Raw genomic sequence first — 22,798 nt, forward strand, 5'->3', positions numbered from 1 at the left:
AGTAAAAAGAAACATAAATTAACACTGCAAGTATGTTATCCTCTATAGCCGTGTCTGACTCTGAACTACATTGCTTGTGTACACCATTCACCTAGTGGAGATGGATATCCTCAAAGATCTACACTCGAGCAAACAACGAAGTCTATTTCATGCTCCCAAGACAAAATGTGCTCCCCGAGCCCCGGATAAGCCAAACTTTGCTAGTCCTGAACACACAACACCCACTATCTACACACTACAGCTATGAACCTCTCCTCTCTTTGAACTTTGGAACATGCCGAACCGCGCAATAACCTAATCGTATTACACAGCTAAGTAAAGTTGGGAAAAACAGGTGCCGACTTGGATTGGTTCTTCATTTGGAGCTCAGCAGGCTCTCCAAGTACCTCTCCACATTGTCCAAGCCACAGAGTTCCTTCACCACGGGCATGATGGCAGGAACCTCCAGATCGAAATGGGAAGGTGAAGAAGGTCCAGAAGCAGAGCAGTGGGGTTCCCTCCTTGCTGCTCTGATGGCTTCTCTTGTCGCGCAGTGCACTGAAGCGGCAAGAAGCAAAGGCGGCTCCCCAGATGCTGCAACAAAGGACTCCAGTCAGTAGCAGAATAGATCGGAGGGGGTAGAAAGCATGACCATTTATGCAGAGATGTAAGCAACCGTTAACAATGCTGCAGCTTGTACATGACGCTATGCTCAAGCAAAACCGGAAACATCATCCCTGAGAAGTGCGTAAAACAAAGTGTTCCAAAATTACAAAAATATACGTGTAGTGCTGCTAGTGCAGTGTTTTGTGTTTACATAACGTCATTTATGCTACACCCCTGAATTTTCTTCTGGATATTTTTTTTACAGAAGCATATCTGGTGAAACCGGTTAATGTTAGAAACCTGAAAACGCTGGATACATATGCACACAAGGATTATCATAATCATGTGGAGTTTGGACTTGAAATTTTACATAGCATCATATCATAATGGTGAGATTTTTTAAGAGTTTTGAAAACTTCTAGATAGGACTTTTGATAGTTTTCAAGTTTCCAACACTTCATAATGGTGAGATTTTTTAACATTTTTGAAAACTTCTAGATAGGACATTTGATAGTTTTCAAGTTTCCAACTTCAATCGCTACACTCCCTTGTTTTGCAGCAACATTTTTTTTGACAGTTACTTCTGGGTGTTTTCAGACGAAAGCACGATGCACTAACATGCAAATTTGGACCTTGGTTCCACTGGGAACGACATCCCTACTGATAAATATAACACATCATATCTATGAAATTTGCCAATTTTTTTGCACCTGCAAAACATGTTAGCTCAGCTGCAACCTATTAAAAGCATAATCTCACGTGTCCAACCAGTTTGAGAAACTAAGTACCTTTTGAAGAGAGCACCCGTTTCTTGTGGAATCCACTGTTAAGCAACTTAACATTGAACTGTTTTGGGATAGTGTCCACAGTTGGGATCTTATATGTCCAAGTCCCGTCAGATATAACCAACCCATCCGAGTTGGTGACATATTCCTCGGTCATAAAATAGCCAATTCCTTGAACGAATGCCCCTTCAACCTGAAAAATGAAGAGTAAAAGATTGAAGTTAACAAACATGGAAGTGGCCCCACAATGTATATTACAAAATACAGCCCAGCTCCCTGAAAATATTGACATTTTTCAAGTTTAATGTAAGATATTTATTTATCGCCCTGATATTCGCAAGTGACGGAGACTTCAAGATCATCAACAAAATAAACAAAGGAAAGAAAACAAATATGCAGATTTCTGAAAGTGAAAAGAGCAATACAAATACTGTCAAACACATTATACTCACCTGCCCCAAGTCCACGGCAGGGTTTAAGCTCTGGCCACAGTCATATATAAGATCACTTCGCACAATCATGGTGGCCCCAGTGAGAAGATCAATCTCCACCTGCGATGTTGAACAAACATCGTAACACAGCCATACACTTTCAGTCGTTTACTATCACCATTCTATTGTCTAAAGCAATGTTTCTTAAGCCAGACTTAAGTGTAAAACAAGGATACCTCACTAGCAGCAGCTCCGTAGTTTAGATAAGAACCAGAAGGCCCAGGAATGTAGTATTCTCGTGCTGATAAGTCCACACCAGCCATTTTTGCCTGCATATTGGCGAAGCAACTTAAGTTATAGATGTGCAATAGCATTTGTAATGTTAAAAGCTAGTAATGCGTAATCTGGTGAGCATGTGCTTTTTTCATATGACAAAGATAGATGATCAAATTCAATTACATCAAGGGGATCAAAGAAAATGATACTTCCCTACAAGTTTAAAGAAAGGAAGTAACTAATTACCTTGGAAATAAGTTCATCCCATGAAAGATTGCTTTGTTTTTCTTGAAATTGCTCCTTGACTAATTTCAGCCTGTCAACCAAGATATTGCAGGCAAGACGAACAGCTTCACAGCTAGATTCTGATGTTGTACTCCCTGTGGTCCACCCTCCCTGTACATTACTCAATGTATCCGCTTGAATAACTCTTATTCTTTCCAAAAGCTCTTGACTTCGATCAGCCCACAGTTGTCCAAGACCAAACGCTGCCATCTGCTTCACTTTTGTCCAAAGCCCCTGGCCTAACTCAATGCCTCCAACTTCAACAGCAATAGAACCATCATTAAGGATTGACACTTTTCCAGGTGTCGGTCGAGATAATACTTTGTGCACAATTGGCACAAAAGAGAGGCCTCGCTTTTTCCATCTGTTATTTTTGTTGAAAGACTTGACTACTTCAAGACGGTGCTGGAAATTTTCTGATGCAGTCAATTGACCACATATAGAGGGAAGTGTATAACCCATGTCATCTTCAGTGCACTCACTGTGAAACAGAGCAAGGCTCTCAATTGTGTGAAGATTTCTCTGCCTAACCAAATTAGCATCAGTGGAGAGTGCGGAAGCAACATGCTCAACTATAGCTTCAGCAACATAAGAGCCCTGAACTTCCCCAGGCCCACGCATCGCAGATTTCGTTGCAGTGTTTGTTTTACAGACCTTTGCTTCATAAGAAAAGGCACCCCAGTTATATTTTTTCAGTGCTTCAATGAAATTGTGAGGAATTATCAGGCTAACATCTGTTGTCATTCCTGCATTTATGAACAAATCTAGATGCAAAGCAGTGATCTTTCCATCTGATTTGAATCCCACTGAATAGCATATTTTCATGGGATGCCGACCTCCACTCACTATCATGTCAGTCTTGCGGTCAAGATACATTCGAACAGGACGATGCAACTTAAATGCTGCAAGTGCACAAGCCGTCGCCACCTGTAGTAAAAGAAATTATATGGTGAGTGCTCCACTGAAAACATTTCCAGGCTAAAGTAAGTATAATATAGAACAGACCCATTCAACTTTACTATTCAGCATAATAGTATCATGGATGCACATAATAAAAATAAAAATTGAGCACACAGCATGATCAATGATTGCTAATATGTATGCTTACAAGATAAAGACATATGCAGATAATTACCTGAATTAGGGTTACTCAATACTTTAAGATCTGGTTGTCAAGACTCCAGATAGTAACCTCAATGGTTTGAAGGGTGTGGAATAGTTTTTATTTTTCTTTTTAAAGAACGGCATGTAATAGTTGGCGACCCTTTTACTACTTTTGCTGATTATCAAACATACTAGACATGAACATAAAGAAATACTTGTTTGTGCACCATCAATGCTCCATAATATTGCAAACTACAAAAATATAGACTGGTAAAAAGAAAAGAGAAAAAGGAACATTGTTCACCACTTACAGGCAATGATCTAACAGCTTTTCCTCCAAAGCCACCTCCAACTCTTCGGGTGATAATACGGACATTGTGACAAGGTAAACCAAGGCACTTTGCAATGACATTTTGTGTTGTCTCAGGGCATTGGCTTGAGCTATACACTACCATGCAGTCATCCTCATCGGGTACGGCCAGAGCAGTTTGTGTTTCCATGTAAAAGTAGTACTGAGAATTAAGCTTCACCTGCAAAAAGTTTCTCTTAGCTGCAGAACATTATAATAACAATATCAAAGATACATCACAAAATATGCCACTAAATTGTGTTCCTTTGTTAGGATCTATCATAGGGTTACATATAAAACACAGAAAAGTTAGCCAAGGTGGGGGCAGAACTAATCAAAAGAAAAGGAATATAAAAGGCACAAGTACTCCACAAAAGCAGCTTAAGCTAAATCACTTTAGGCACCAATGGTGGGCCAACACAGAAGTAACATACTATATTGCCAATTTGTTAGATTGCATGCCGCATGGGACCAAATGCCCACAGGAAAACAACTCAAAGTATCTACCATTTAGTAACCAGTGGTTACAAATACTAGTGCGCAAGCACATGCTCTTTCTACTTTACATTAAAATATATGCATCCAGTATCCACCGATCAAACTGACACAGGAAATGTACCTCTGCTGAGTAGATTTTCTGATCTGCTTCTGCCATCCCTTGTGAGAAATCACCAATCTTTTGGGGAAGAAGAAATGGTGGGGTTTCAAAATAACTGCATCTTCTTACAGCATCCTCTATCGATAAAATTGGAGCACCTAAGTTCTCAGTATTGTAGTCGATAACAGCTTGTTTTGCGGCTATATTGGCAAATCTTTGTGTTTCTGCAATCTATGCTAAAAAAGATTCAGGATAGCAGAATATAACTATAACATGCATTGTCATAAACAAAATTTTCATTATTATTGGTCTCTAAATCCAAAACAAGCCATACCACAATCCCAAGAGGTTCCCCAGCACACTGAGTAACTGGATCACCAAACAGAGGTTCAGGTCCAAAGATAGTGTTGGCTCCAACATTGCTGCCACCTTCTGGGATATCCTTAACAGTGACGATGCCCAATGTATTAAGTTTCTTGAGAGACGGGTTGAGTTCTATGCTCCTCACATGGGCTAAAGGTTTTGTGCTATATATAAAGGCACCATAAAGACAATCCTTAGGAGAGGGGATGTCATCCACAAACACAGCCTCACCTACACATATTGGTTTTATATTAGCATCAGCACTCAGGGCTGTAGTTTTACTTTCCAAAAAAACAGATGATAAAAGGTAGTGAATGATTAGATAAGCCACATAAGTAAACTTGAAAAAGAGACTATGAAGTATAAATTACATGTTGCATATGTAATTCGAAAGGGAAGATACGAAGATAAAGCAAGCAAATAAATAGCATGAACAAGGCTGCAAGCAAATCAACATGCTACATAATTGAATTGCTACCTAGCCCTTTAAATAGATAACTGCCAATGTCATTCCACAAAAGTACTAACCTCCAGAATAAGTAGTGTTAAGAGTGTGTGCAGCCAAACATTTAAAATTTTGGTTATCGACGTCTCCATGAATTTTTGGATACGATGTAATGGAAACGGTATGTATATATTAATTTGATTCCAGAAATACTTCAATAAATATGATAAATGTTACCAGGTATCATACTCTTATATTAGACAAATTCATGATAGAAGTAGCATTTTCAAGATCACTTGTATTGTACATGCCAAATGTCACTTATGCATGTCTGGAGGGAGTGGTTATTTAATAGTACTGCAAAGTGCATACCAGAGGCTTGGAGTGCTGCTCCAACTTTCTTGGCTGGTATGCCAACTGGGAGATAGTCTTTATTGATTTCAATTTTCTGTTTTGAATATTCAAGTATGCAATCATTGCCATATGAACCGGGTTTCACATTATTTATCTTCTTCAGTGAAGCATCAACACGCGCATCAGGTCCACAATTTGGATTTCCATTGGTGCCAGAAGGCACAGAGCCGTTAAGATGAACTGCCTTTACAGGCTTCAAAGTTTCTTTGGTCACTGGACAAAGAAAACTAAACAGAAATGCAACTGCCAAGCTTGATCTATACGCAGCATGTCTTGTGCCTTCTTTAGGAACAATTGTTTTCTTGAGAAGTGTACATGCTTCAAGCAATACCGATGCAGTAATGGGTTTACCCACTAACAGTTTCTCAACATTGCTAGCCCTGATGACATGCTGGGTTCCATATGCACCAAAAGCCAGACATAGCTCTCTCAATATTATGCTGCCTGAAGTTCCATCTGAAGCAACATGAGCCAAGAAAGCAGCATTAAGATATGCAACTGCGTTGCCCAGAGGACGTGGAGCAGCTCGGTATGTCTCAAATAGAACAGAATTTCCTCTTGTACTTACTGTCCTATCCATGGTTCCATCACCAGATAAGTCACCAATGGGAGTCCAACGAGGAATGTAAATGCTTAATAGCAGCGTCTTGTAATCACAAGGTGGCATCTGCAGGAATTCCTCCAACGTGATGGTCAACCTTTCCGATGATACCTGGATGCATAACGATGAACCGGCAGCAAGAAGGATCGTTGCGATGTCAGAGGCAAACTGGTCCCTCTGCGCCATTATCAGATTTCCACCCAAGCTCGCTGTGTTCCGGACAAAAGGAGAAGCCACCTTCTCCATGTGATCAGCAATCTTACAAAAGATCACATCATTGCAGCCACCATCTTCTCTTAAAGCCTCAATTGCCTTAGAAATCGATACCGCAGCTCCAATTTCGACACCATTGGCCTCCTTACTAACCGAATTCAGTTCCGGGATGCATCTCAGGTCAATGTACCTATCATACACCTCTGCCTCTCTGTAAACGCCTGCAGCAGTGTTGCCCACAACCACCTTTGTTCCACTTTTGCCAAACAGCTCAGAACCTACCAGCTTATAGTACTCCTCCACACTCCGAGGCCAGTGCCAAGTGCTCCCACTTCCGAGCAATGCCGGCGGCGTGCACCCTTCAATCCCAGCAGAGGCTCTGATCTCAGCCTTCAGGAACTCCGGAAAGACACCAATGCTCCCCTCCTCATACCGCGGGAGCTTGGAAGCATGGGCGCCACCCTTCCTCCAGAATGAGTTGAGGCCCAGGTCCTCCAAATCCACGTCGGCCGCGAAGCTCTTGCAGGCGTCGGCGATCGGGCGGTACCCCGTGCAGCGGCAGAGGTTGCCCGCCACCGCCCGCTCCGCCTCGGCCGCCGTGAGCCTGGCGGACCCCTCGGGCGGAGCCGGCCTCCCGTCACCCTTCTTGGCGTCGGCGGCCGCGAGCGCGGCGGCGAGGGACATGCACACCCCGGGCGTGCAGAAGCCGCACTGCGAGGCGTGGAACCCCGCGAGGCGCTCGTGCACGGCGTGGAGGCCGCGGCCGCGGCCCCCGAGCCCCTCGGTGGTGGTGACGGCGCGGTGGTGGAGCCCGTGCACCAGCGTCAGGCAGGAGCTCGCCGCCGCGTGCGACACCGCGCCCGACGCCGCGTCGTAGGTGGAGAGCAGCACCACGCACGCGCCGCACCCGCCTGCAGGAACACCCAAGAAACCGCAGCCGTCAGCCGGCGCACTAGCTCAGAACCGAAGAGGAGTGAGAGGAGGGGGAATGGAGATCAGGGGGATCGGAATGGTGGCGTGCCTTCGCCGCAGCCGATCTTGGGGCCGGTGAAGCGGGTGCGGGTGCGGAGGAACTCGAGGAGGGTGGCGCCGGGGTCCACCTCGCCGCCGCGGAGCTCCACGCGCTCGCCGTTGACCGCGATGACCACCGCCGCCGCGGAGGGAGGAGCGGCCGAGGGCGAAGCCGCAGCCGCAGCCGCAGCAGCCATCGCGTCGCGGGACGGGAGAGATGCGCTGCGGGCCGGAATCGGATTCCCATCTGGGCGGCGCACGCAGCTTGCTTATCTACTACTGCTGCTGCCACCGCTCACACTGGTCACTCGAAGCCTCGCAGTCGCAGGGCAGCAGGGTCGCTGTCGCCGCGAAATTCCAAGCGGAGCAAAACGACCGACGCTGACGCGGGCGGGCGTGCCGGCGTGTCGCGCGCTCGCCGAGCGCCACGGCCCACGGGGTGACGCGGTGGGGGCTGCGTGAACGCGACGGGTGCGGGGCCCGGCTAGCCCCTGTCGCCGACGGGCGGGGCCCGCGGGTGCATGGCGCGGAGTTAATGGGTAGTTTGCGCGGGTGGCTTTCGGCCTTGCGGGTTTGGTCGATCGAATGGTCAGGGTGTCGTGGTGTCCTGATGCGCGTGCGTGGACGGATCGGCACGTGAGGGGGTGGCCGGGTGATGCGGCGGCGGCGGCGGGGCCGGCCATGCTCCGGCCACGTGCCGCCGCGCCAGGCTGAGGAAATTTTGATGGCCGACCGAGCCAGCGAGCCCCGATCAGTTCTTGTCGTTGGTTTCTTCAAGCTGAGGATATTTCAAAGAAATCAACTTGATTACTTATTTTATGCTACAACATGTTTATACTTTTTTTAAAAAAAATCAAGCAACATGTTCACACTGGTATTGTTGCGAGACAATTCCGGATTCTTGTATAGGCCCATGTATCATCGAAGTGAGCATCTGGTATTCTGGTTTATCACAATTCTCAAGTGAGAACCTAGGTCAAGTTGAAGCTTGAAACTAAACTGAACTTGGAGTGGAAAAGTTTAAAGGCAGGAAGAATAACTTTGATGGTTTATGCACCTAAGTGTGAATGTAGAAAAAAGTTTGGATCCTGAATTTTTCAAATATTCAGACTCAATGCGTTACATGTAAGACATCGGTTGGCATGCCGCGCCTTGCAAAACCTATAATACCTTATCCCTCAGTGGAATTATTTGACAAAATGTTCCGTTAAAGAAAGTGACTTTTTCACGTCAAAAAAGATCCAAGAATATACAATTGTAACCATGTGGAAGTATTGTAGTAGTGTAGTTTTTTTTCCCCGAACCGTACAAGACAAGACAGCGCATGTTTCATTGATATAGAAGGAAAAAAAATAAGACTACATCTCTAGGAGGCCATAGGCAGGAAAAAAGACTCGCCTGGTTAGAACGGGACACAACGCGACCTCACCGCTCCACTCGTCACGGTAGTAGAACCGAAGCCTTTAGTACGGCACCCACCAACATTCACACTCATATATTCGTCGAAACCTCCAGACGTGGCCATACGTCGATAGGGAACTGGTAGAACAGACCGCACCACATCGAAAAGGCCACCGCCATGCGGGACCCTCCGCTGTAGTGCCGCTGCAACACCACACTCCACCTGACAAGGTAATACCATTGAATTTGGACCTCTCGCAGGCTGTCACGCAGTCGCCACCGCGATAACACAACGCGCGGGAGCCTCACTACATCCGCCGTTGGACTCTACCTTGCTCTCATCGCCTTGGAGAAAAAAACACCACGCGCGGGGCCTTGCCACGCCCGCCACATTACTCCTCGTCACGGATCCGTTTCTCTTGTCGCCATCAGAGTGGTGAGCAATGTTGCCCCGCTCCACAAGATCTCCATCAATCAGCTTGGCTGCCGCCGCAGGTCGACTTTGCCTCGTTGCTTCACCCACGCAAAAACCTCCACCGCCATGTTAACAAGCCAGAGAAGTCGCTTGCGCCGTCTTCCGACGATGTACCGCACCGGGTAGCCCAGCTAAGTTGAGCAATCCGCTGCAAGCCTAGCTGTCCCTTGATGCCGTTGCCGCAAGCGCCGTCCCCCGATGTCGTCCCACACCATACTAACCGTTGCCAAGCAACGCCAGCCGTCGCGGTCCGCCGCAAGCAGCCAAAAACTGACACCCAAGCGACAATCCCTGGCCACTACCATAACTGCAATTACCTTCACGTGACCTCGGCAAACACCCCTTTAGCTTGCCACGCGACAGAAATGCCGCCACCAGCTGCAGTCGCCCATGACCAATGGACCACCAATGCCATAAACCGAAATGGGTCGACGACGCCTCCAAGGAGGGCACGACGCCAACGCCGCCGCCATCGCTCGTCCATGATCTGTTTTCACCCAGAGGACCCCGTGTAGCAGGGTTGTAGCTCAAACATGACGCCCCCAACGAGGAGAACGACACCCTAGGGTGCCGCCGTCATCTCGACCAGCAAAACTCCGATGAGGGCTTTCGCCCGGAGCACCCCAACCCCTCGCTGCACGCTCATGTCTCGGCACTCTCGGACCACAGTCACGACAGCCCATTCGAGACGTCGTCATCACCGCTCCTCCACGCACCACGCCGCCGTCCCTCCACCTCCGCTCATTTGCCGCCGCGCCACCACGTACCACGCCGCTGTACCCCACTCCTCGCACGTGGCCACCACCGCACCACCTCACCATCATGCATCGCCAGGCGTTTCCTCGGGCGTCGCCACTTTACGCATGTGCGTCATCGCATGTAGCCTCCTCCACGCCGCGCAATCCCTCACCAGCGCCTAGCCGCCTCCCTCTCCTGTCACCTTCGCAACTCCTCAGCCAAGGAGAAGGTAGCTCCACCTCGGTGCCACCAGTGCGCCCCTGCGCCAGGCGTCCTTGCCACGGCCGCGACACCACGCCGCCACCGTTGAAGGCACAGGATCACACACAGCCGGCACGTCTCGCTTCCGTCCACTGCCGACGCCTCCCCCACCTCCGGGACGCGCGAGGCCGCACATGCCGTGGCAAGCTCTCCACTCGCCCCTGCCCGGGCCGATGCCGCGCGGTGCGTCACGCCCCCGCCAGCCGTCGCCCTCCTCACGTGCCGTCGAAACGGCGGCCGCCCACCGCCTCAGGTTGCTCCGGTCGCACAGTCACCGGATTCGGTCGGCGCTGGGCCGGATCCCTTGACGCTCCGCACGGCGACCGCATCGCCGTCACCTCGGATGTCGAGCGTGACCTCGACGTACTCGTCCTTGAACCGCGTGCTCCGGCGCTTCCCTTCCGTGGATAGGCACTTGAACACCGTCGCCGGTGGTGGCCCGTCCCGCGCCGCCGCCGCTTCTAGCCTGGCCCGACATGCCCACCCGAACACCCGGTCTCCATCGCCACCAGACTCCTCCTCACGCTAAGCTGCCGGCCGCCGCCGCCATCCCTTGGGGGAAGGGGGGCACCGGTCACCCATCCACCGGATCCGGCCGGCGCCGTGCCGGATCCGTGGGCGGCCGGTCTCCGTCGCCGCGGGGCGCCGCCCAAGTTGGCGAGCCCCCTCGGCGTCTTGGCGGGCGGCTACGCCCGCCCCGCTCTGCTGGAGGAAGGGGAAGGGGCCCACCACCGCCCTGATCGCGAGCCGCTCGAGCTTCCGGCGATCCGCAAAGACGGCGGCGCGGCAGGGGCGGTCGTCGGTGGAGGGGCGGCGGTGGGGTGTCAGTGCCCGCCCGGGTCGCCCGCGTGGGGGCGACGTGAGTGGCCGAGACGTATCCCTGCTAGTAGTGTAGTTCTAGAATCTAACAACTCATTGGATGACCAAACACTGCCAGAGATAATTTAGAGATTGTTTCCATGTGAAGTCTAAATGTTCGGAAAGTAGTAACAAGTTCAGAAATCTGGCTCCATCACAAAACATCACTCCCAATGTTTTTTTTTTGATTAGCAGGGAGACAAACTCAATTGCATGTCTTCTGTGTTGCCTCTGTTTTAATGAAGAAAGAAGGGAAAAAGTTTCAGAGAAAAAGGATAACTTAAAAAAAAGATAACAGTTGACACCCAAAGTAACATGTCCATTGCAAAGTCAAACCTGACAACATCAGAACCCTTTGTTTTTCCTGTCAGACGTAATGGTCCATTTGTCCGATTCTTTTTGAATCATAGTATCTGATGACAGACGTGAACTTATTAGAGTGGAAGCTGGATCTCCCTTAGCACAGCGGAAATTCAGAAGATTATGATGATCCACATGAAAAGTCAACTTCTTTACTACCAGATTACTGGGGCTCGATCAAGTGTTGGTAGAAATGCTTCAATATGGGTAATTCACATCTACATAATGCGCAGCAAACTACAGAACCTCAAAACTCTGCTTCGTTGGCTTGGATCGACCTTCAGACTCTCATTTCACTCCTAATCTTGCAGTACTAATCCCAAACTTCATCATCATCTTCCCCATGATTTCCTGAATTTGACATCTATATAATGCCCATTACTCACTGCATACAGATCCTCAAAACCCTGCTTCAGTGACTTTGATTGACCTCCATGCTCCAACTTCACACCCAAGCTCGCAGTAATAATTCTGAACTTCAGCCTTATCTTTCCCATGATTTCCTGAATTTGCTCATTCTCTGGATCTTCAATAGGGTAGCTGGTCACAAGTGCAGCCATCTGCTCAATGTTCTTCTTCATGCGGTCTGAGAATGCACCGTGGTTGATGTGATCTGCTGCAATCCAGACATCTAAGCAGCTCTGGTAGAAGCCCAGTTCTTCACCTACCTGGAAACCCATATTCAGACCAAGCTTCCTCCCCTCTTCCTTACCCGATACCAAGCCAGTGGCATAGCCAATCCTGAAACCCTCTCCGTAGTGTGTCTCCTCTAGGAGAATTGATGGTTCAAGGAAATCATCAAATTTCTGATTCATGATACAACCGACAATTCCCTGGGAGGTTTAATTCCAAGAAGCCTGTTTCGTAAAATAAAAAAGGCAAATCGAAGGTTAGGAAACCAGCAAGTCAGTAAACATGTTCCCGTCAAAGATATCAAACACATATTTCCATTCCAAGTGATGCTGTAGAATGTAAGTCAAACACAAGCAGAACTGCAGGTCAACCATAACTCAAATTATCACCTCAAGCATGATGCTTTAAACGAAGAAACATTGAAGTAACTCACATCAATGGCATGAGATAAATGCTTACAAACTGTAACTGTAAAACATGTTTGATGCATTTTTCCTTCCTTTTATTTTTTTACTATATGATGCAGTTTCATATTTCCACTTTTTCAGTCTCACTTGCTGTCCCCCTAATAAAGACGGTAAAACTGGGGATACTGCATCTGCATTACAAGATATATGGACGATGTACCACACTTGAGAGATAAGCTTCACAGTCCAGAAAAAAAAAACTATATGAAACCAAGCAGAGGTTTGCCTGGTAGAAGAAGATCGGCACAGACTTTCTGATCTCATTTGGGAATAGCCTAATGCATTGACAAATGACAGCCCATGGAGGAGAAATTGGTTGGCGCTATCTTTCAGTAGGGAACTAAACTGCATCCAGATAGCGAAGCAGGATGCAACGATGCGCCTGTGATGTTCTTGGTGAGCTCGAATGTCTAATTATGACGCTGTTCCAATCTCAATCTCCACACCGGAACAACCCCTGATCCTGGGGCAGTCAAGGCGGAACCTGACCGCGAGGGAAGGGCGATGAGACCCAGGAGTCCAAAGAAGCCATGGGACTTACAGCTGCACCGCCGCCGCGGAGAGAAGACAAACAAGGCAAGGGCGGCAACCGAAATCCCAAGTCGCCTTTCTCCGCTTCCCCTTCTCGCTCCCTCCTCTCCTCTCGCTGAGCCTTCGTCCTCTTCCAGTCTTCCGGCGACTACGAGGCGGCGGCGGTAGTTTGTTCTCCAGTAATCGGGCTTCCGAGAGAACAAAGAAGGATGACGGCCCAACAAAAGGCTCATTTCAGCCCAACCCATTAAGACTAATTGGCTATAGCTCTAGTGTGCTTGCGCAGGCACAGAACCCCAATCCAGGCAATCCCCACAATGGCGTCGCTGCTGCGCCTCCCCTCGCTGCTCTCGCCGTCCAAGCCCCTGCTCCGGCGCCGGCTGCCGGCGGCGAGGCTCGCGGCGTCCGCCGCGTCCAGGGGCCAGGCCTCGGCGGCCGCGGGCGCGGCGGCGCCGGCGGCTGCGGAGACCCGCGGCGGGGACAGGGAGGGGCAGGTCACGCCGCGGTCGGCGGACTTCAACGCCTGGTACACGGACGTTATCGCCGCCGCCGAGCTCGCGGACTACGGGCCCGTCAGGGGCACCATGGTCATCCGCCCCTACGGATACGCAATCTGGGAGGCCATCCAGGTCAGTGCTCTTGTGCCCCCCCTTCCCCGTGCACCGTTCTGTGGGCCTGTGTTTGTACGCCTTGGTGCCTCTGGTCGTTGGAGTGAGGTTAACATTGCTGATGTTTAAAAGAAGGAAGGATGATTACGTGTGCTGCTGTCAGCGTAGTAATGATCAAATCACTGTGTAACTCTACTCCTGTTGGTGTGAAGTTTGTACATTTCTGTACAAAGTGGGTTTCTTCCAATTAAGTAGTGCAGCTGTGGACGATATTGAATGGGAGCTTGGTTATGCATCACTTGACACATTTTGACTTACTATTTAGATGGAAATTTGAAAGGTCCTCTTATCCTATCATATGCTTTTCAGTGTTCTACTTCTTCAATGCCTCAGAATGTTTTCGTTGTTTATTTATTGCAGGATTATCTGAATGTGAAATTTAAGGAAACAGGGCACAGCAACATGTACTTCCCTCAGGTTCGTACATCATGACCCATCTGTTTCTGCTATCCTTTTTCTTGGCAGGGCTGAGTGCTAACGGAAATGTGGTTATTGATCAAATAGTAAAATTGTTTCTGCCGCTCTTGTTGGAATGTTAGGTTGTGATTTTTATGGCTATACCTTGTATTGCTACTAGAATTTGGAAAGGGTTGTGCCTAAATGAAGTCCGAGAATCTGCTTTTGAGGGTGACCTACACTACAACATTCTGTAGAAAATGTCGAACGCTAGTGCTAGCTTCTGTGAACATATTTTTGGATGCAAAAGATACTTAACTTGATAAGGAACAAAATGGCAAATCAAAGCTGACTTTTGACATTGTGATAAAGATTTGTTCTGTTGACACTTGGCTGGAATTCAGGATAGTAATGGAAGTACATGCTCTATATAATGTAGCATACGCATATGCAAATGAACTCTAGGAAAGTCAGGTTTACATTGTCTTGTATCCAGAAAAAGCATTTACAAATGCCCATATTTTTTTTGCTGTAGATCCATCTGTGGTCATTGTCTTCCTTTTATCTAGGTGTCTTTGTCATACATTTGCTATGTTTGATGTTACTGTTTTTTTAATTAAGCGATTGCCTCATGCTTTATCTGCATCAGACTCCATAGTTTCTACTCCTTTATCTGCTTCTTTTCCTATCTTAATGCAATGATATGCAGTTCTCCTGCATATTCGAGAAAAAATCTGTAGTTTCTTATGCTTGTCCCTTTTGTTGTATCAGTTCATTCCGTACTCATTTATAGAGAAGGAAGCTAGTCATGTCGAAGGGTTTAGTCCGGAGCTTGCCCTGGTCACCATCGGAGGAGGAAAAGAACTAGAGGAAAAGCTTGTGGTAATACTTTGCTCTAGTCTTATGGGTAAATTAGGTGTAGACTACATTTTTTGTTGGAACAATGATTATGAATATTGATGGTTAATGGCTTAATGGTATGACTACTTGACTAGATTGCCTCTGAAGCTGAACTTTTTGAACTTCTGTTCTTGAGGGCTTTGTAGGTTAGACCAACTAGTGAGACCATCGTAAACCACATGTTCACCAAATGGATTCAGAGCTATCGTGATCTTCCTCTCATGATTAACCAGGTAACTTTGTTGGCAAACTTAGATTAGTGGAGGCCCATTATCATTCACATTAGTAAATAGTTCTTATTGTCCTAGTGGGCTAATGTGACAAGATGGGAAATGAGGACAAAACCATTCATCCGAACTCTTGAATTTTTGTGGCAAGAAGGTCATACAGCCCATGCTACCCTTGAGGAGGCAGAGAAGGAGGTGTGTTTTCTCATTTTCCAAGTTATTGCTTGTGTCATGGAATTTTCAAAACCATGCATGCAATGGCGCAGGGAAAGATTCTAATGTACTACCTAATCTGTTCCATTGCTCTGCAGGCGATGCAGATGATTGATGTATATACCAAGTTTGCCTATGAGCAAGCTGCAATACCAGTCATTCCAGGTAGGAAATCAAGAGTGGAGACATTTGCTGGTGCTAATCAGACCTACACTATAGAAGCTATGATGGGTGACAAGAAGGCCTTACAAGCTGGGACTAGTCACAACCTCGGCCAGAACTTTTCACGAGCTTTTGGAACACAGGTTGCCTTTTACCAACTATCTTCATGTTCTGCCCATCTGCTGGATCCATTCTGTACACAGAATTTTATGTTATGGGCTTATCAATTATGGCTGCTATAGTCAGCTTCAATTTTCAAAATTCAGAAGGAATCATCCACAGGGATTGGATTTGGTTCCTTTTAATTGTTTCTTATTTTGCAGATATTGCTTTAGCAATTGACCATAGCTTTGACTTTTTAAAATTGTCTGCAGTTTATGGATGAAAATGGTCAAATTGAACACGTCTGGCAAACGTCTTGGGCTATTAGTACCCGGTTTGTTGGTGGAATCATCATGACCCATGGTGATGATGCTGGTCTAATGCTTCCTCCAAGGATTGCACCCATTCAGGTCTCTCTCTCTCTCTTTTTCCTCCTATCGACCATTTCTTTACTTCTATATGCACAAAGCCCTTCTATCTGATTACCTTAGACTTCACTTTGTTTCTCGTGCTAGTATTAATCTTTACAAAATGGTTTTAATGGACAGCTAAAATTTTGTCGTTCTGTTTTCAAATCCATACACACGATGATGCAATCTAAGAATGTTCCTATTTTATTCAGGTTATAATAGTACCTATATGGAAAAAGGGTGATGAGAAGGCTGCTGTTCTGGAAGCTGTTGATTCAGTCCAAAAAATACTCAAAGAAGCAGGAATTAGAGTCAAAGTGGATGACTCAGAACTGCGCACACCTGGATGGAAGTTCAACCATTATGAGATGAAAGTAATTGCTTCTGCTTTTATAGTGGAATCCCAATTCTTTGTGCTCATTGTGTTTATGACAGATTTATATGCTTTGATCACGAAAATCCATGTTTATCTTAATTTGATGATTTATCAGTCTGTTCTGCATGGCTATTACTATGACAGATGTGCATCGAAAAATAAGGCGTGGTAGTTATATTGTGGTATGCATATCCAACAAAATTAAGACGTGGTACTTAACTTTCTGTACGTAGTCTTGTTTATGAAAATTGGGATTTGTTATAACAAATCAATCCGGATGGACTTTATTTCTCCACATACTTGTTTTTGTGAACTTGTTCCTCACATTTTCTTATATTGCTTTTGACAGGGGATTCCTGTAAGAATAGAGATTGGTCCTCGTGATGTCACAAATAAGAGTGTTGTGGTTTCTAGGCGTGATGTCCCTGGAAAGCAAGGAAAGGAGTTTGGAGTGTCCATGGAACCATCAATATTGGTGAACCATATAAAGGGCCGTCTAGACGATATACAAGCATCCCTTTTACAGAAAGCCATCACATTCCGTGACAGGTATTTGTTTTCAATTCAATTTTATCTTCGACGTTTTTTTGATCTTATGTCCATTGCTTGTTGATTGCCATCTGCAAACCGACCTTATCCACAGGTACAAGTGTTTTAATGCCACCATAATTGTTGTTTACATTAAAAAAACAGTATCTTGCTGGTGTACATGTTAGAGAAGGCTCCTTTTCAAGGAAGATTCCTTTGTATCACTGCCTTTGCACTCACCTGTTTCAGACTCCAGTCTGACCCAACGGCACTCCTTTTCACTCTTGCAGTAACATAGTCGATGTAAGCTCATACGGAGAGCTGAAGGAAGCCATTGCCGAAGGGAAGTGGGCTAGAGGCCCTTGGTCAGCTAGGTAGGTTAACTTTGGTAAACCATGTCTATCTCCATTTTTTTCCTTGAATACTGTCTATCTTTATTTTCATGTTGTATATAACCATTATCAGATTAATGTTGGTAATTTGATTCATCTGTGGTCAACTTCAGCGATGCTGACGAACTGAAGGTGAAAGAAGAGACCAGCGCCACCATCAGGTGCTATCCGTTCGAGCAGCCGGAGGGCACCAAGAAATGCTTCATGACTGGCAACCCAGCAGAGGAGGTTGCGATTTTCGCTAAGTCGTACTAGGTCATCTCTGTGTCTATCTACTCCCAGATACCAAAACAGCCTTTTCGTTTCTCTTATAGGATTTTGCCCTGTCTGCCTGTTTCCTGTAAGGCCTGCATTAACCACGGTTCATGTACTAGCAGTTGAATGCTTGTACTGCTATTTCTCTTGTAAATTCGATGAACAATAGGTCAATTTTGTGCCATGATTGCAATCCAATCTAAGTAATGAAGTTTGTTGCAAGTTTGCTGCAGTTAGTCTCATTTATTCCAGACAAATTTTATTGTATTCCGAATCGTGCATAAATTACATTGGACCAAATTCAAAGTTCCTACCAAGAACAAAGTGCTAAAAAAAACAAGTGTACATTGAAAGGAACACTACATTATTCTTTCCTATCACGGAAACTAGAAGAGAAAGTGCAGCTGCTACTGCATATTAAGCCATTACTTCACAAGTTCACGGGTTCAAGATCTCTCGGCTACTGCATATGACGCCTTACTGTCAGTGTCGACCCACCGCTGCCTGCTCCTAGATGATTCGTTCAGACATGGAAGGCAGCCGCCGGAAGAAGTTGATCGCTGGCGTCGGCATCCGGTCCCGGAACATCGGGTGCCGGAGGTAGTAGAACCCGGCGACCACGGCCACCATCTTGATCGGCACCACGTACAGCACCATGGCCACGAGGACACAGAGCGCGACGAACACCCCGGTGGCGCGCCGGTCCCGCCACGACACGAGCGCCTGCAGCCTCTCCGCCTGCGTCGCGACGTCGCCGACCATCTGCTGCAGCCGCGCTCCCACCATCCTGGCCCGGTCGTACCGCGCCCTCACCACCTCCGGCGGCCTCGCGCTCGGGATCGCGTCGAACTCCTCGTCCAGCTCCTCCCTGTCCGGCGCCTCCGCCATTGACGTGCGCACGCACGGGTGCGGCGCCGGTGCGCGCGGCCGGCGCCGGTACCTCCACACCCCCACGGCTGCAGCGTGGAGCGCGGCCGTCGGCACGACGAGGTCCGGGTGCCACGCGAGGAGCACCAGCACGGCGTGCGCCATGGCGGTCGCCGCCGGGTTCCGCCACGACCGGGTGTCCTCCACCCACCGCGCGGCGGCGGCGACCCAGGAGAGCGCGGCCGCGGCGCGGTTCCAGTTGGCGCGCAGCTTGCGCATGCTGAACCCGCGGGGCTCCGCGGCGTCCAGCATCCACGCCGCCACCTCGCGCCGGAGTGGCGGCTCCGACCGAGCCAGGTGCGCCGCCGAGACGCGCGCCGCGGCGAGCCGGAGCGCCTCCCGGTGCGCCACCGGGACGGGCCGCAGGTGGTGCATCGCCGGCAACGCCGGCCGGGCGTACGCGTGCAGGACATCGAGCGCCGACGCCGACGTGGCGAAGCGGACGGCCAGCTCGACGTCGCCCATCCGCTTCGCGCCGGTGGGGAGCATCATGATGAGCGGGTACAGGCCGCGGTACACGCGGCCGCGCTCCAGCGTGGACAGCCGTATCCTAACCTTCCCCATCGGCCGCGAGGCGGCGGCGTCCTTCCCGGCGGCGTCCGACGGCGGCGTCGGCGGCGGGTCGTCGAACACGCCGACGGTGAGCACGGTGCAGGGGTCGTACACCGGCCACGTGTACTGCTCGTTCCAGGCCGGGTCGAAGCTGTCGGCGATGGTGCGCGTGCGGGCCCACTTGGGTCCGTACTTGGCCACGGCGTACGCGTCCGTGCAGCCCTTGCCATCGGCGGCGCGCATCGGCAGGAGGCCCTTGCAGCCGACGATGCCGAGCTCCACGACGCCGAGCGGCGGCGGCCAGAGCTGCCGCGCCGACGGCCGGAAGTCGCTGCACGCATACGACGGCTCGTCGGGGACGTTGTAGCCGCCGTCGAGGCACACGCGCACGTGCAGCCGCCCTCCGTGCATGTGCACGGCCGCTTTTTTCCCGGCGACCCTCTTCGTCGCCTCGTCTGACGGGAGGAGGTCGAGCCATTTCGACGCCACCTTCCTGTCGTCGACGCGCCGCTCGACGGTGGCGAGCGAGATGCTGGCCGAGCCGACGGGGAAGGCCTCTTTGCCGTGGCGCACTTCGAGAGAGACGACGAGGCAGTCGTCGTCGGTGAACGGCTCGGCAGCGACGAAGAGCAGGTCCTCGTTCCACGCGGGCCCCCCGTTGCGCGCCACCGGCGTGGTGCGCGTCTTGAGCGCCTGGAAGCCCAGAGTGGCGCGCACCGCGATGCCGGCGTCGCGAGGAGGCGGCGCCGTGAGCGTGTCCTGCGCCTCGATGACGGTGAGGCGCAGGAGCCAGAGCTTCGGCGAGACGTAGACCTTGGCGCGCGACGTGGCGGCGGCGGAGGCCGAGGCCGCTGCCGGGGAGTCCGCCTTCCACGCGTCGGCGAAAGCCTCGTCGGCCTGCGTGCCAGCCCACGTGGCGACCATGAGGTCGGCACCGGCGAGGGCGAGGCGACGCCCGCCCTCGAGCCTGTACCACTGCGTGGCGAGGGGCCCGTCCGGCGGGTCCCGCGCGTGCACGTCGGCGGTGTCGAAGCAGAGGCCGCCGAGGAAATGGCGGTCGTCTGCGACGGACACGTCGGCGTCGGGCGGGAGGTCCCAGACGGAGACCTCGAGCGTGGGGCCCGGCGTGTCGGTGTCCGGGTCGCGCACGAACGCGAAGGTCTGGTCCCACTCGAAGAAGGCGCCGCGGCGGGCCTCCCGCGTGGACGCGTGGTGGCCGCCGGCGGCCACGCGCACGTGCGGGTGCGCGCCGGCGGGGAGCCCCCGCGCGCGCACCACCCGGACGAACAGGTACGGCATCTTGTCCACCAGATCGTGCTTGCTCCGCTCCATCGGCTCCTCCGGTGGAGGCGGCGGCGGCTGCGGCCGCCTCACGGGCATGGATACCTGCCGCGGCATCGGCGTCGGCTGCGGTGGCGGGCTCAGCACCGGCTCCTGCTCTTCTGGCGGCTTCTCCTCCGGTGCTGCCACCGCCTCCTCCGTCATTACGGGCGCATCTTCCGGCGCCGGGGTCGCTGTCGCCGCTGCGGGATTAGCGTCAGCCTCAGGTGGCTTCTCCGTAGTTGATCCGTCGCCGGCTGCTGCCTCTGCCGGCTCCGGTTGAGGTGGCGCCGGAGATGCGCCCACCGGCTCCTCCGCCTTCGGTGGCTCATCCGCAGAAGCCGTAGCTGCAGCATCGTCGGCCGCCGGCGGTGGCGCTTCTGCTTCCGCCGCCGTGGCGTCAGGAGCAGCGGGTGGCTCCGGCACCGGCTCGGGCTCCGGCGGCGCTAGCGGCACGTCGACGTAGTAGACCTTGAGGCCGATGTCGCCGCGGACCCAGTTGAAGAATCCCTTCTTCTGGAGCGGGAAGTAGATGAGCGCCTCCTCGCCCTTGCGCACGAACTGGCGCGCGTCGAGGCGGACGCGGCCGAGGAAGTTGCTCCGGCGGCTGGGCCCGATGCGGACGTCGTGGAGCACGGCGACCTCGAGCGGCTCCCCCTCGGCGCCGACGCCGGCGGCCGGGAAGTCGAACTCGAGCGCCTCGTTCCACGCCGGGTTGAGGTCCCTGGCCACCGTGCGCGTCTTCCGGCGCTGCCCGTCGAAGTCGGCGCGCGCGTAGGGGCTCGACGTGCCCGTCCCGTCCTTGGGCAGCAGGTCCCGCGCCTCCACCACCTCCACGATCAGCTTCCTCGCCGTCGCCGCCATCACGATCGATCGGCCGTGCCAACCGCTGAGCAGCTCCCTCCCGGTGATCTACTGCTCCGGCCGGTGAAACCACGCCGAGGCACCTCGGAGCTTCAGCTGCATGGAGCTATAGCAGTAGCGAGATGTGTCAGTGACTCAGTGTGAGCGTGTTGGAAGACTTAAAAAGTGAAGCGTTTATAAATAGAGTATGTTTGCTTGGGAGGGAATTCCATGGCACGCGGTTTAGAAATGATTTAAGAGGGAATAGTTGCTGATGCTAATTCCTTGCCTAATCTTTGCGTGAAGAATGAATTAAAGCAGCTTATAGAGTGTAGGGTGCTGAGTAAAAGGTGCTTGCCTTCATGTTCAAGCAGCTGACTTTTGTACTGTAAGAGAATGTTAGTTATTCATGCTAGGATATGCTAGGATAAAGATTACATGATGTGTGCAATTATTCAATGTCATTCAGGAAAATGCATGTGTACAATAGTGCAGAGACAATTATATTTAGTGTCTCAAATCACCACTAACACATGTTCAATTTCACTTGTTAATTCTCTTGTCTACTACAGGTGTATGTTTCATTGGGCTGTAACCAAAATATATAGTACCGTATATGTTTCCACTAAATTTAGGAGTGGTTTTTAAATTCAAGTCGAATAGGATTCCAACCTTGGATGTGTATGCCCACGTACACCAACCATTGTGAGCCTGTTCACCACTGAACTCCATACAAATAAACCATTGAACTTCCCATTCCCGATTTTGTTTGATTTTAGGTCTTGTTCTGTTTGAAGGGGATTGAGGGGGATTTAATCCCTTACAATCCCCTTCAATCCCGAAGGGGATTAACCGAACAAGATCGGGATTGGAGAGGATCGGAGGGAATCGAGAGGGATTTTGACATCCCCTCCAATCTGACCTATCAATCCTTTACGAAGGGGATTAACCGAATAAGATCTAATGCGTGAATGCAAAGTTCATATGACCACAGATCAACCCCAAAGTTGAAAACAGCATCCCCACACGGGATCTGGAATCTACCAAGCAAAACACTTTTGCCACCTTTTCTCCATGGACACAACACACACGCCTTAAAGCTGAGACGATGAAGATGAGGATATCGACATGGAGGTGACGGACAGCTAGCTCGATCCATCATGATTCCATGTCTCCCCTTTGCGCATGTACGAGTGTGAAACGATCTGGCGCTGCGTAGAACACCGTCGCATGCCTTTTGGGCTGTTCTTGTTCGTCAGCCGTAAGATTGGGAATGGCACAAAGCCGTGAGTCACAAAAGCGAGGAAAGAGCGGCAAAAGGTTGAGGACATCCCCACCGACCA

At 50.3% G+C, this 22,798-nt stretch overlaps 3 protein-coding genes across 3 annotated transcripts; 1 reads left to right on the forward strand and 2 right to left on the reverse strand.

Annotated features, from left to right (window-relative positions):
* Nucleotides 1-2: 2 nt before the first annotated feature.
* Nucleotides 3-7,757, reverse strand: LOC117842156 (probable aldehyde oxidase 3). Its single transcript, XM_034722521.2, has 10 exons — nucleotides 7,471-7,757; nucleotides 5,594-7,360; nucleotides 4,748-5,007; nucleotides 4,435-4,644; nucleotides 3,778-3,996; nucleotides 2,324-3,289; nucleotides 2,038-2,130; nucleotides 1,823-1,921; nucleotides 1,374-1,563; nucleotides 3-573 (listed from the first exon to the last, which is right to left on the reverse strand). Exons 1-10 carry the CDS (start codon nucleotides 7,655-7,657, stop codon nucleotides 356-358), a joined length of 4,209 nt encoding a protein of 1,402 aa, XP_034578412.1. The 5' UTR covers nucleotides 7,658-7,757; the 3' UTR covers nucleotides 3-355.
* A 5,729-nt stretch (nucleotides 7,758-13,486) lies between these two features.
* LOC117844519 (proline--tRNA ligase, chloroplastic/mitochondrial) lies at nucleotides 13,487-18,049 on the forward strand. Its single transcript, XM_034725213.2, has 11 exons — nucleotides 13,487-13,813; nucleotides 14,213-14,269; nucleotides 15,020-15,130; nucleotides 15,295-15,381; nucleotides 15,457-15,570; nucleotides 15,687-15,893; nucleotides 16,125-16,262; nucleotides 16,475-16,636; nucleotides 16,988-17,187; nucleotides 17,457-17,540; nucleotides 17,672-18,049. Exons 1-11 carry the CDS (start codon nucleotides 13,502-13,504, stop codon nucleotides 17,811-17,813), a joined length of 1,614 nt encoding a protein of 537 aa, XP_034581104.1. The 5' UTR covers nucleotides 13,487-13,501; the 3' UTR covers nucleotides 17,814-18,049.
* LOC117844518 (multiple C2 domain and transmembrane region protein 16) lies at nucleotides 18,047-21,765 on the reverse strand. Its single transcript, XM_034725212.2, has one exon. The coding sequence runs from the start codon at nucleotides 21,474-21,476 to the stop codon at nucleotides 18,324-18,326; it is 3,153 nt and encodes a 1,050-aa protein (XP_034581103.1). The 5' UTR covers nucleotides 21,477-21,765; the 3' UTR covers nucleotides 18,047-18,323.
* Between the last annotated feature and the right edge of the window lie 1,033 nt (nucleotides 21,766-22,798).

Source organism: Setaria viridis, chromosome 2, assembly GCF_005286985.2.
Source record: "Setaria viridis chromosome 2, Setaria_viridis_v4.0, whole genome shotgun sequence".
Taxonomy (NCBI): Eukaryota; Viridiplantae; Streptophyta; class Magnoliopsida; order Poales; family Poaceae; genus Setaria; species Setaria viridis.

What these genes read in the sequence shown, in the direction of transcription:
- LOC117842156 (XM_034722521.2), bottom strand. Translation starts at nt 7,657, where the DNA reads ATGGCTGCTGCGGCTGCGGCTGCGGCTTCGCCCTCGGCCGCTCCTCCC. An exon ending in GGGATGAACTTATTTCCAAG is followed by an intron (nt 2,131 to 2,323) that starts GTAATTAGTTAC and finishes GCCAATATGCAG; the next exon opens with GCAAAAATGGCTGGTGTGGA. An exon ending in ACGGGTGCTCTCTTCAAAAG is followed by an intron (nt 574 to 1,373) that starts GTACTTAGTTTC and finishes CCTTTGTTGCAG; the next exon opens with CATCTGGGGAGCCGCCTTTG.
- LOC117844519 (XM_034725213.2), top strand. Translation starts at nt 13,502, where the DNA reads ATGGCGTCGCTGCTGCGCCTCCCCTCGCTGCTCTCGCCGTCCAAGCCC. An exon ending in TTGAGGAGGCAGAGAAGGAG is followed by an intron (nt 15,571 to 15,686) that starts GTGTGTTTTCTC and finishes ATTGCTCTGCAG; the next exon opens with GCGATGCAGATGATTGATGT. An exon ending in AGAGGCCCTTGGTCAGCTAG is followed by an intron (nt 17,541 to 17,671) that starts GTAGGTTAACTT and finishes GGTCAACTTCAG; the next exon opens with CGATGCTGACGAACTGAAGG.
- LOC117844518 (XM_034725212.2), bottom strand. Translation starts at nt 21,476, where the DNA reads ATGGCGGCGACGGCGAGGAAGCTGATCGTGGAGGTGGTGGAGGCGCGG.